We start from the raw sequence: 12,012 nt of genomic DNA on the forward strand, positions 1-12,012 counted from the left end.
AAAAAAAACAATTTTAAAATTAGTTAGAAAGCAATCCAGTGGGGTGGTGTTCTTGGAGCTGGATGCTCCCATCTTGTCCCTAGGAACAAATTTAGTTTAACATTCAACAGACAAGACACTGACAAGACAGACAGGCGCCACACAAAGAAAAGCTTTGATTCTACTACCCGGAGTCCTCGTCAGGGCTGGGGTCAGGGGAGGTTTCCCGGCTCGTCAGCCACCTCGGTCCTGACAAACAAGACAGTTGCAACCGCCAGCACAAAGCTTACCTCCAGAGGCTTTCAAAGGTCTGTGTCTGAGAATCTCCTGCTGGATCCCGCAACAGAGAATCTCGGCCGGATTTACAGTTCCCGCCTGGGTATCTCACTGCGGCCTCCAATATGTAAGACCTAAAGTCTCACTTCCACTCCACGGAGCGTGAACAGCCGAAAGGCCTCCACGATGCTGGGCCCTAACACCCAGCGAGGCTCCGGGAACACGACAGAGAACCGAGAAACCCAGGAAGGAACACACCAGCCTAGATGGTAAAAGACCTTTATTAGTCTGGCCAGACGGCACTCCCGGAGCCAGGTGGCTCAGAGAGGCAACTGCTCAGGGGCTGAGGTACTTTTTATAAGGTTTTTCTAAACAAAGAGTCAGGGAATTCACAGAACAAGACTGCAAACAGATTGCTTATCTTATGCAGGAAATGTTCTAGGGTCACCTTTTGTCAAACCATTTGCCCCTGGGTGGGCTGTTAACCAAGGTAGCAATTAGCATATGAAGAAGCACAGTCTGGCCTATTAGCATGGAGTCACTTTAGCCTACTCAAGTTTTACAGTAAGGGCTGGCCAACCCTAGACAATGGAAGGAGACCCTGACTCAAAAAATATAAGAGGGCGAGGGAAATGGGTCAGTGTGAAGGCCTCACTTCATCCCCCACACCGGACACAGAATCACAAAGTCACACACACACACACACACACACACACACACATGAACACACTGCATAAACACTGGTATCTATAACTAAAAATGGCTTAGTGCTTCATATATGAAACCTGACTTGTGAAATTATCAACATTTAACTATATGCAATTGTTTCATTTACATATTAAAGGGAGAAATGAAATATCAATACAGAATTCTCAATAAAATGCCTACATAATATATAGGGCCAAAAGACTAGAAAAAAAGGGAAGTGAAATTTTCTTCTGGTGAAGTTGAATTTATCTAAGCTGATACTTTCTTAACTTTAAGGAGACCAAGAAAAATAAAGAATGTATATGCCAATCAGTAGAGCACACAGTCATCCTAACACAAAGAGGTATAGGTAATATTTTAATTACGAACGTAGCTCATTTACTATGTACCGTGGATTGAGCACAGAACTGTTATGCTGAGCTACATTCCCAGGCCTTTTTATTGTTATTTTGAAACAAAGTCTCACTGAAGTACCCAGGTGGGACATAAACTTGTGATCATCCTGCCTCAGTCTCCCTGTGCTGTGATTAGAAGTGTGTGCTCCCATGCCCAGCTACTAATGGAGCTTTAAAAATTACTACCAAACTTCAGTGCTCTGACGTATGCCACATTTACTTGTTTGTTGTAATGTGCGCCCACCTCATAGTCTACACGTAGTAGATGCTGGGGACTGGGTAATCAATGAAAATATTAAAGAAAGATGAATATGACCCACTCTTCATAAGATTATTTGGCTTTAAAGAAAATTTCACAGCTTAAAAAGTTAGACACAGGAAGACAAATGTCCAAGGTGAATGCTTACTTCAAAAACGGAAGGGCCAGGGCTGTGGCTTAGTGGTAGAGCCCTTGTCTAGCACAAGTGAGGTCCTGAGTTCATTGATATATGTGATGTGCTTATATGCATACACATACATGTGAAAAAATGTTTTCCTTTATCAGTAATATTAATTGAATATAAGCTCTGCAAGTATATATGAGCTGTATTCTCACTGTATGAACACAACACAATTTACTGAAAAACACATCTTGCAGCTGGGTGTGGTGGCTCATGCCTCTAATCCTAGTACTGGGGAGGCGAAGGCAGGAAGTGGATGGACACGAGTCTGAGGCCCACATGGGCTGCACAGTGAGTTCAAGGCCAGACTGCACTGCACAGAGAGACCCTGCCTGATGCCTTCCCCCTCCAAAAAAAAACCCCAAAAACCCAAAAGCAAAAAACAGACTTTCACCAAAACTTTATGCGTATTTGTGAGTAGTTTTGTTGAATATAGTCCTAGAAGAATAATTAGTATTTCTAACTGCTAGGAAAACTTTTAAATTTGCTTAAAAATACCAATTTAATTCCCAAAGCCCAGTACCATTTTTTTTTCTGTCTCAAGAATGTGGTGGTATGATAAAACAGAAAAGCTTACTATTTATTTTAAATGTTATATTTATTGACCACATTAAATGATTCATTTTCCCTGTACACTTACTTTTGGATCTACTGTAAAGAAAAATAGAGAAACAAAGAATGAAAAGACCATAAATAACAACCGCTTATGCAGCAAGAAGCCAATGAAGCCAAACCACAAATTCTACAGCGACCAGGCTCCAACAGGCCGGACTTGGTCAATAACTGCCAACCCTCTTCACTGTGGACCCTGTTTTGAAGTTAGGACCAAGTGGAGGGGTCCAAATATGCTCACCTAGTCAATCACATAAAATGTTCCACTTCTAGCTGGTCTCTGAATATCCCACTATTCACCCTTCCCCACCCCATGACCACTCATCTCAGCGGCCAACTCTGCAGCATTAGGACAGACCTGCTCTGGGTTGGCCCCACCCCTCACTGTGCACTCTCACTCTCTGCCAGCTTCCGGTAATATTGTATTGAGACCTGGGTGGTCGAAATTCACCTCCCTGACTTTTATCCCTCACCTCTCATTTAATTTTCCTCCCTCAAATATCCAGGTCCCACCCCGCTCAGGGGGAGATCTACAGAGCAGCACAGTTTTAACAAAACAATGGCCCTGGCTCAAAGGCCTGATGAGCAGATGAAACATGCACATGCTGGAGTTTCCCTGTGAAAGTCCCCTGAAGCTCAGCACTCTAAAACATTTGGCTGTGTAACCCAGGTCAAATGGCCCTTCCCCTTGGGCCACTATTCTGCTTCTACTGATTCTTTAAATGGTAGAAATTAGTACCAGTAATCAAATCACAAGTGATAGTAACATCACACTTTTACAATGCACAAAAAAGTATGGAAAATACTACATTAACCAATTTGATTGAAAGAGTGAACAATAAATATGATGTGTTGACATGACAGTGCCCATTCTTACTCAGGAATTACTTTATATGAAATAAATTAATTCCAAGGTTCCTCCTTTGCTCTATGGAAATGTACTCATTCTACTTAACCACTAATATTCAATCTAGGCCAATCAAAACATTTATTTCCTTGGCAAGTTCAAGACCAGTCAGGTGACTTCAGTGAGGCTCAGCCTCAAAATAAAAATCTCCTTCATTCATTTCTAGAAAAAAAAAATTCTCTGCTCATTTAGTGTAGAAAATCGCACTTATTTTAGTTACATATATCCAGATCTTAATAATGATAAAACCTTCAGTAACTATTCAAATTTATAGAAAAAAAAAGACCTGAGGATCAGTGGCATACACTGGAAGATATGGAGACAGCTCCAGATTTACTCAGCTACCTCATGTTTGACAAAAGAGACAACAACCCTCAGTGGAGGAAAGATTGGCTTTTAATAAATGGTGCTGGAGAAAAGATTTCAACCTGCAAAAGATTAAAACTAGACCTTTATCTTTCATTATGTACTAACCTAAAATCCAAGTGGATTAAAGATCTAAATATGAAAAAAACCTCTAAATGTGATGGGAGATAAGTTAGGGAGAATTCTCAAAGATATTGCCATAGGAAAAGACTTTATGAACAAATCCTCAGTAGCACGGGACCTAGCACAGAGTCAAAAACCGGGATCTCATTATATTAAAAAAAAACTTCTGCACTGCAAAAGAAACCACTAGCTTCCAGACTTGGTGGTGCACACCTGTAATCCCAGCACTTGGGAGGCTGAGGCAGGAGGATCGCTGGAAATTCAAGACCAACCTGGGCTACATAGTGTGTTCCAGTTCACTCTCAACTACATAGTAAGGCTCTGTTTCAAAAAAACTAAAAAGAAAAGAAAAGAAACCACCAACAGAGCTGAGTCACTCCACAATGTGGGAAAAATGGTTACCAGTTGCTGCTCAGACAAAGGACTATTATCTAGAATATATAAGGAACTCAAAAAAATCAGGCCTCCCAAATATAAAGACCCGATTCAGAAATGGGCATCAGAAAGGAACAGACATTTCTCAAAGAAGTAAAAGCGGAAAATAAATATATGAAAACATGTTCACAACACTGGTCATTCGAGAGATGCAGATGAAAACAACACTGAGATTACACCTCACTCCAGAATGAATGGGGAATATATAAGGAACTCAAAAAAATCAGGCCTCCCAAATATAAAGACCCGATTCAGAAATGGGCATCAGAAAGGAACAGACATTTCTCAAAGAAGTAAAAGCGGAAAATAAATATATGAAAACATGTTCACAACACTGGTCATTCGAGAGATGCAGATGAAAACAACACTGAGATTACACCTCACTCCAGAATGAATGGGTGCTATCAAGAAATCACCCAATAACAAATGCTGGCCGAGCTATGGGGAAAAAGGAACCCTTCTCCCTTGTTGGGTGGAAAGCATACTGGTGTGACCACTGTGAAATCAATATGGAGATGCCTCAGAGAACTATGATTACAGATTCCATTTGACCCAGCCATCCCTCTGCTGGGTAGCTTTCCAACAGAATTTAAAGAATCTCATCACAGTGATATATGAGCACCCACGTTTACAGTTGCACAGTTTGTAATAGCTGTATCTCAGAAACAGCCCAATTTCCCATCAGTTGGATACTGGATAAAGAAGATGTGTTTTTTTCTTTAAAATGGAGCCAGACTTGGTCATACAGAATGAGAAACTAGTCATTCATAGGACAATAAATGCATATTGCGGCTATACTCAGGTGAAATAAATAAGACACACATTTGTAAATACCAATAGTTTCTCTCGTGTCAAAAATTAAAAGTGTAAATTTTATAACTGTATACAAATTGTATAACTGATAATGTGAAATAGGAAGAAAAGGGCTAAAGGTGTATGGGAAGTGGGAAGAGTAGGGAAAAGGAAATAAGGAAAAGAAAAAATATATAAGAGGAGAACATGGAAACAAAGTCTTTTAAATAGGGGAGGGGTGAAAGGAGGGGAGTGGTATGGGGAATGAATGAGAACCAAGATCTGTCATGTAAGGGTACAAGAACCCAATGATGGATGTAACTGTACTGCATGCTTAAAAATACCACTAATCTCAGTAAGATTAAGAAAGAAAGAAAATAGGTTCAGAAGGGCTTTACCTCCATGTGATAAAAGCTATTTATTACAAACCTACTGCCAACATCCTATTAAACAGTGAAAATTGGAAAGCTTTACCTCTAAAATCAGAGACAAAAGAAATATGTCTACTATCACCACTCTTGTTAATTATATTACCCAAAAATATTACCCAGAGCACTCAGGCAAGTGAAAGAAACAAATGTGATATGTGCAGGAAAGGAAGGAGTCAAATCACCATTATCTGCAGTGACACGATCCTCTACAAAGAAGACACAAAAAATTCAACCAAGAGATCTCAGGAATTAATAAGCAAATTAAGTAGTCAAGTAGAATATAAAGTCAACACAAGAAAATCATCAGCATTCTTCCACAACAATAATGAACTCACCCAGTAAGAAATTAGGAAAACAATTACTTTCACAACAGCTTTGCAATGTTCTATTTCATTATAATAGAATCATCATGTTTATTAAAATTACCACTTCTCATCTTTGAAGAGCTGTTTAACATTTATTGGAACAGCGGTTTGATTATAGATAATTGTAGGCTATATTACTCCAAACATGTTGGGGAGATTAACTTTTTATCAGAAATTCTAAGAGAGTTACATACTGGTAAAAGAAGAATTCTGTTTTAGTTTCTATTCTATAGTTTGAGATTTGTATTATAATTCTACACCCATTATTTATAATTTTTCAAAGTGTAGTATAGAAGACTATGTGCTCTTTGATTTTTCCTCCAAAGCAACAAGCAAATGAAGGAAAACCTACTTTATAAAATGGTATGGAAAAGGTATTTCAAAAAAGAAGAGAGCAAAAATATGAATAAAAGTATAGTGTTTCTAAATGCCATTATTATTTGGGGAATAAAAATGGAATAGTGGGAGACCTCTAAGCATGCAAACACCCATCTGAATGGCTAAAAAAAACCCAACACCTACCTAGCCATGTGCTGTCAAGTTAATAGAGGGCTTCATGTCAGTTCACTGTGTTTAAATTTCTACTGTTTCTTCTAAAATAACAATTATCTGTAGTACAACATGCTCCTCTCTATGTATGTCCTTTTTCAGCTTTGTTGGGATTATGTACCAATTTTGAATTTTTTTCAAAGTGTCTGTCATTAGTTCTTTAAATATGTATTTTGGTCAAATATTTATTTTTTTTCATTGACACATATTAAAATAAGTTTGGAACTTAGGGCCATCTACTTTTCTTGACCCACTTTTCTTCAATTCAGAATTTCTTATTTGTTATACAGACAAATGAATCTGACACTCTTAAGCATGATACAAAGTTGTAAACACTCAATGAAATAATTCACAAACAATTCTTTGAACTATTGAGAAGAAAAACATGTACTACACCTGTAATTCCAGCAGTCTGGTAAGTTGAGGCAGAATGATTGCATGACAAAATCCAGTCAAATATCTTAGCAAATTAGCCAGATGCTTTCTTAAAGCAAAAAATACTTAAGTATGGCAGATATAGTTCACTGCAAAGGACCTGGGTCCTGTATCAGCATGAAAGGAGTGGGTGGGAGTAATAGGAGGAGGAAAAACAAAAAGAAAGAAAGGTGCTCATAAATTTTCGTCTTGGAAGCTGTCTGCACAAGTACTAATTCTCATGCTAGTTCTAGGGAAGCTGTGATTCTTCTCTCCTTGACTCTGTTCCACCTTTATTGGCTTTTGGGCATGAAGGACACAACTACAGCAGGGCTGATGGTGGATGTGGGTGTCCAGGGGCCAAGGGAAGTTCTCAGTGTTCCCAAGGTGGAAGTCTGAGGAGTATCTTCATAACAGGGGAAAAAGAAAGGAGGGAGCTCATCTTCTCTCACAAATTTAACCTGATTCACTTCCAGCCTTTGAAACTCACTGGGCACAGCTAGTCATAGCGACTCATGAACCCCCCGGGCTTACAGCACAGGCAGAACAATTGTCTTCCACTATTGTTGGGATGAGTGCATGAGGCCTTCTCAGACTTCCTTCATGGCTTTCTATGCTTTGGAATCTTTCATTCTGAATAAAGTCTCTCTGGGTAACAATATGGCTCCTATTTTTGGCCAGCTCTATAAAAATGAGTCAGGGTGGAGCAGTGTGGAAGAGCTGAAGCATAAACAGGGGCCCTAGGATAGCAGGTATTGTGTCAGAGACAAAACACGCTGATCAATTCCTTTTCTTTACCTGTGAAAATCAGCCTAAAGGAAAAGATCTGATATAAAGATTGACTTGCTGCATGGAAAATCTGATAAGCAAGGTTTTGTGAGCACCTGAAATTTTGATAGGATCTAGTGTGGCTCTGTCAAGGAGTTGACTTTTCTTTGTACCTTCATCCTGCAAGGATGTGTAAGTTGTGTTGTATCTGCTCTATCTTCACACATTGACCCTGCAGCAGCAGGATCCCCTGAGCTTCAGTGCACAAAAAGTGAGATTCAGCTTCTTCATGAGAGGGATCCTGGGCTCCCATGAGCCAGTGACACTTTAGTGTGGGATCTGCACTGAAGCCCACACCACAGGCTCTGTCAGCCAGCAGTTCTCTGTGTACTGAATCCTTCACCCAGGCCTGGGTCCACACACTCACCCCACCAAACCTCAGCCATCATCATTCATGAGCCACACACTGTCACATTAGGACAGACTAAAAAGTGGCAGCCTTTACCCAATGGAACTTGAAGGCTGCTTAACAGAAGAGAGGCACAGGGCAGCGATCCCTGTGCAGAGTGGTCACAGTGTCCCACAGAGCACAGAGGTGTCAGGCCTCACCCAGGTGTGTGGAGGCATGGATGGCCCTGTCAGGGAAGGGGGAAGATGAGGCCAGTGAGCAGGAGCCGAGGGGACTAGAGGGGACATGGCCCCTGGTGGCTGCAGAAGAGGCTACAAAGAAAAGCACAATATAGACCATGCACACAGTGACTCGCTGAATGCCACCACTTCTGTAGATAACAGGAGGAGCAGGACTTTTGGCAGAGGGCCCAGGAGCACGTCAGTTGGTACAGGAATGGGCCAGGAAGAGTCCAGTGGAGGTCAAGGGAAAACAGTTATTATTGTTTCCAGAAATCATAATAATGGATGACCAAAAGAGATGGGCAGAGAGGACAGGAAGGATGTGAAGATATCTAGGAAATGAAGTGGGCACATGCATTCTGTCTCAGAAAGTCTCTCTCCCAGCAGACTGCCAGGCCCTCAAGGTCAGGGTACACAACACAGGGACCTGAGACATGAACTGGCTCTGAGAACCAGAGCCTCACTGAGGAGAAGCGGGGTTCTGCTATGTAACAGACTGATACCCCAGCCCTAGAAGCAGATGCTCAAACCCTAGGAACAAGGCAGACCGGGAGGGGAAAAAGGAATATTTTGTTTCATTTTACTTTTCATAGATGAAAGCTTTCCATCCTTACTTCACTTTAAAATTAATCTTAGGAAGGAAATATGCAACAAAGCAACTGTTGGGGAGAAACTCCCAGAAGATGATGGAGTCAGAGAAGGAGCTGAGAAGGTGAGCAGCCAGCAGATTCTGTGCTGGGCCTTCCGCAATGGGCCTGCTTCACCAGACTGCAGCTGTCTAAGCACCACAAACCTAAGACCAGGAGGCTGCTGAGTGTGAGCTCATCTGTTACTGTAATGCAATAGATGCTTTCTAAGAAGAGATGCTCCGCTTCCTCGCAACACACAGCAGTGGAGAGAGCAGTAAGGCACATCCTGAGGTTAGGTTTGGCCCTTGTCTGGACAAGAGCTCCCAGGTGCCAAGAACACAGCTGGTGGACTCACACTTCTTCCGAAGGAACTAGACAGCAATGGTAATCAAAAGAGAAGGCAGTGAGGGCGTAAGGGCAGACCAGGCCAAGGGGATGGGACAGAAAGCTCCGAAATAACCCCTCACCTATATGATCACTGATTTTTTTGTGTTTTGTTTTTTTGTTTTTTTTTTGGTACCGGGGATTGAACTCAGGTCCTTGCGCTTGCAAGGCAGGCCACCCAACCGCTGAGCTAAATCCCCAGCATAACCACTGATTTTTAATGAGATTCTGAAACCATTCAGTGGGAAAGCACACATTTCATCAAACGGTGCTGGGGAAACTGGATACTGACACATGAAGGAAGAAGATGGGTCCCTACTTTATACCATATGAAACTACAGAATTAACCACCAGACATCAAGAGCTAATGTTACACCTTGTTGAGAAGAAATTTCCAGAGGGAAAATGCTCTACCACCTGGGATTGGGACCTGACTTTTTCAGTATGTCTCCAAATCAGGGGTTACGCAAGAAAAAAACTCATAAACTTGACTTCATCAGAATTAAAAAATTTGCCCATGAAAAGTCAGGAACAAGACAGTGAGAAGGCAACCTACAGAACGGGAGAAAGTATTTGCAAGTCATTTATCCAATAATGCATTAAGATTCAGAATAATTTAAGAAGTTTTATACCTCAACACTAACTATAAAAATTCAATTAAGCTGGGCATTGTGGTGCACACCAGGAATCCCAGCACTCAGGAGGCTGAGCAAGGAGAATCACTGTGAGTTCAAGACCAGTCTGGGCTAAAAAGTGAGTTCCAGGTCAGTCTCAACTATAAAGTGAGACCCTGTTTCAAAAAACAAACAAAAACAATTCAATTAAAACTGGGCAAAGGACTTACAGAGACATTTCTTTTTAAAAATATGTGCAAGCACCAACTAGCCCATAAAATGAGGCCCACCATCTTCAGTCACCAGGCAAGTGCAAATAAACTCACAATAAGGGGCACATCACAGCCAGAGAGGCAGCTACTATTAAAAGCCAAAAACAGCAAGTGTGCCTGAGGAAGGAGAGGAGTTTGAGTCCTTGTACACTGCTGATGGGAAATGCCTCATTTTACAACTGCTCTAAGAGTTAAAAATAGAATGTCTACAGGTTGGTGGTAATGGAAGTGGCTGGGCCTAGCAGGAAGTCTTTGGTCACCGGGGCTCAGGAAAAGCAGCTGCCTCCAGCATGCACTGCCTGAGCCTACCTTCCCTCTTCTCCCCACCTCTGCTCCTGCACATGAGGTGAATTCAGACTTACGAAAGGAAGGGGTTCTCACACAAGCTACAACCCAGATGGACCTCATGCCAAATGATATGGACAGACAAGGCCACATGGCTTCCCTCATGTGAGGTTTCCACAACTGACAGAATGGTGGCTACCGGTGCAAAGGGAAGAGATGATGGGATTAACTCTTATTGGCTTTTGCTTCAGTGATAGAAAAGCCTGAAATAGGTAAGTGATAATGCTGAGCATGTACTGGTTCCACTGAACCATACACTTAACCACCTACCATCCAATTATTTAAATACCATATGATCAAGCATTGAATATTTTTAATTTTATAAGCTAACAGGTAATATAAAACAACAATTTTATCAAATGTATTCCATACAATAATCAACTGTTTGAAATAATAGCTGCCTGAGCAAATCTCCTAAACAAACACGCCCCTGGGTAAACCGTTACATGGTTAAAAATGACTAAAAGTGTAAATGTCAAGTTGCACATATCTTCCTACACCAGAAAAAAAAGACATCACTACTGACTCTTCAGCAGATAAATTCTAGCTTTGGCACCTCATTCGAGGACTTCCCAGCAATGCCCGTTGTCTGGGTTCTGAGTGTCTGCACACCTGTAGTGCAGCTTCCTGGAAGGCTGAGGTAGGAGGACTGCATAAGACCAGGAGTCCTAGGCCAGCCTGGCAACAGAGCAGGACTTTGTCTCCAAAGGAAAAAGGTTTGCATTTAGTAGGTAAAATGTGCTGATTTGAAAAGAGAGGAAGCAGAGCAAAACAGAGACACAGGTAGACCCTATCTGCCAAGAGGGAATGGAAGACAAAAACAAGAGAAAGCTTGGCAGAGCTGAGTGGGGAGCATGAGCCCAAACCCCAAAGACACGTGAAAGTCACAATCTATGGCAAGCCATTATGGTGAGCCTTGACACAGGCCTAGCCATGATTGAACTTTGAGTCACCTCGCTGGCACGGACGTGCTCTCGCCCATAGCCACGGGCGAGTTCAGCTGGTAGCAGATGTAACCCATAATGGTTGTTGTTTCCCTCTGGAATGTGTGGGCGGTACCCTCGCTCCCGTGTAGCCCTCAATCCCATGCAGCTGGAAAGTATAAAAGGAAGAGGTTCTGTAATAAAGATAGCAAGAAACATGAGAAGAAAAGTGCCTCCCGTCTCTCTGTCCTCGTCCTTTCAGGTTTAGGACCTGCTGGCAGGATCCTGACGTCGCGGCTCGCGACAAGTGGCGCCTGAACAGGGACCTGAAAGTAGATGAGGATATGTAATCCCGGACCCAGGTCGAAGGCAGCGACGGTGCTCCGGAGGACTGACCGCTGCGCCTGATCCTCGCAGTAAGTCTACCGTTCACTTCATGAACTCCGGACCCAGGTCGAAGGTAGCGACGGTGCTCCGGAGGAAGGTAAAAAGAAAGTAAAAATAAAATAAAATAAAAAATAAAAAAAAAAGGTAAAGAGAAAAAAGTGAGAGAAGGTAGAGAGTGTCAAGTCCATTAGGGAAAAAAAAATGGGACAATCAGAATCCAAAAGTTATCTAGCAAATTCAATTCAGAGCCTACTGAAGGCACAAGGAG

At 41.9% G+C, this 12,012-nt stretch overlaps 1 protein-coding gene across 1 annotated transcript in view; it reads left to right on the top strand.

Annotated features, from left to right (window-relative positions):
* Positions 1 to 11,938: 11,938 nt before the first annotated feature.
* The window catches only part of LOC109117714, a 6,277-nt gene continuing 6,203 nt past the window's right edge, over positions 11,939 to 12,012 (top strand). The window contains exon 1 of the mRNA XM_019205987.2: positions 11,939 to 11,972. Coding sequence (XP_019061532.1) covers positions 11,946 to 11,972 — 27 coding nt within the window. The 5' untranslated portion in view covers positions 11,939 to 11,945. The remainder of the gene's footprint in view (positions 11,973 to 12,012) is intronic.

Source organism: Fukomys damarensis, unplaced genomic scaffold (assembly GCF_012274545.1).
Source record: "Fukomys damarensis isolate Sample0158 unplaced genomic scaffold, DMR_v1.0_HiC HiC_scaffold_73960, whole genome shotgun sequence".
Lineage (NCBI taxonomy): Eukaryota > Metazoa > Chordata > Mammalia > Rodentia > Bathyergidae > Fukomys > Fukomys damarensis.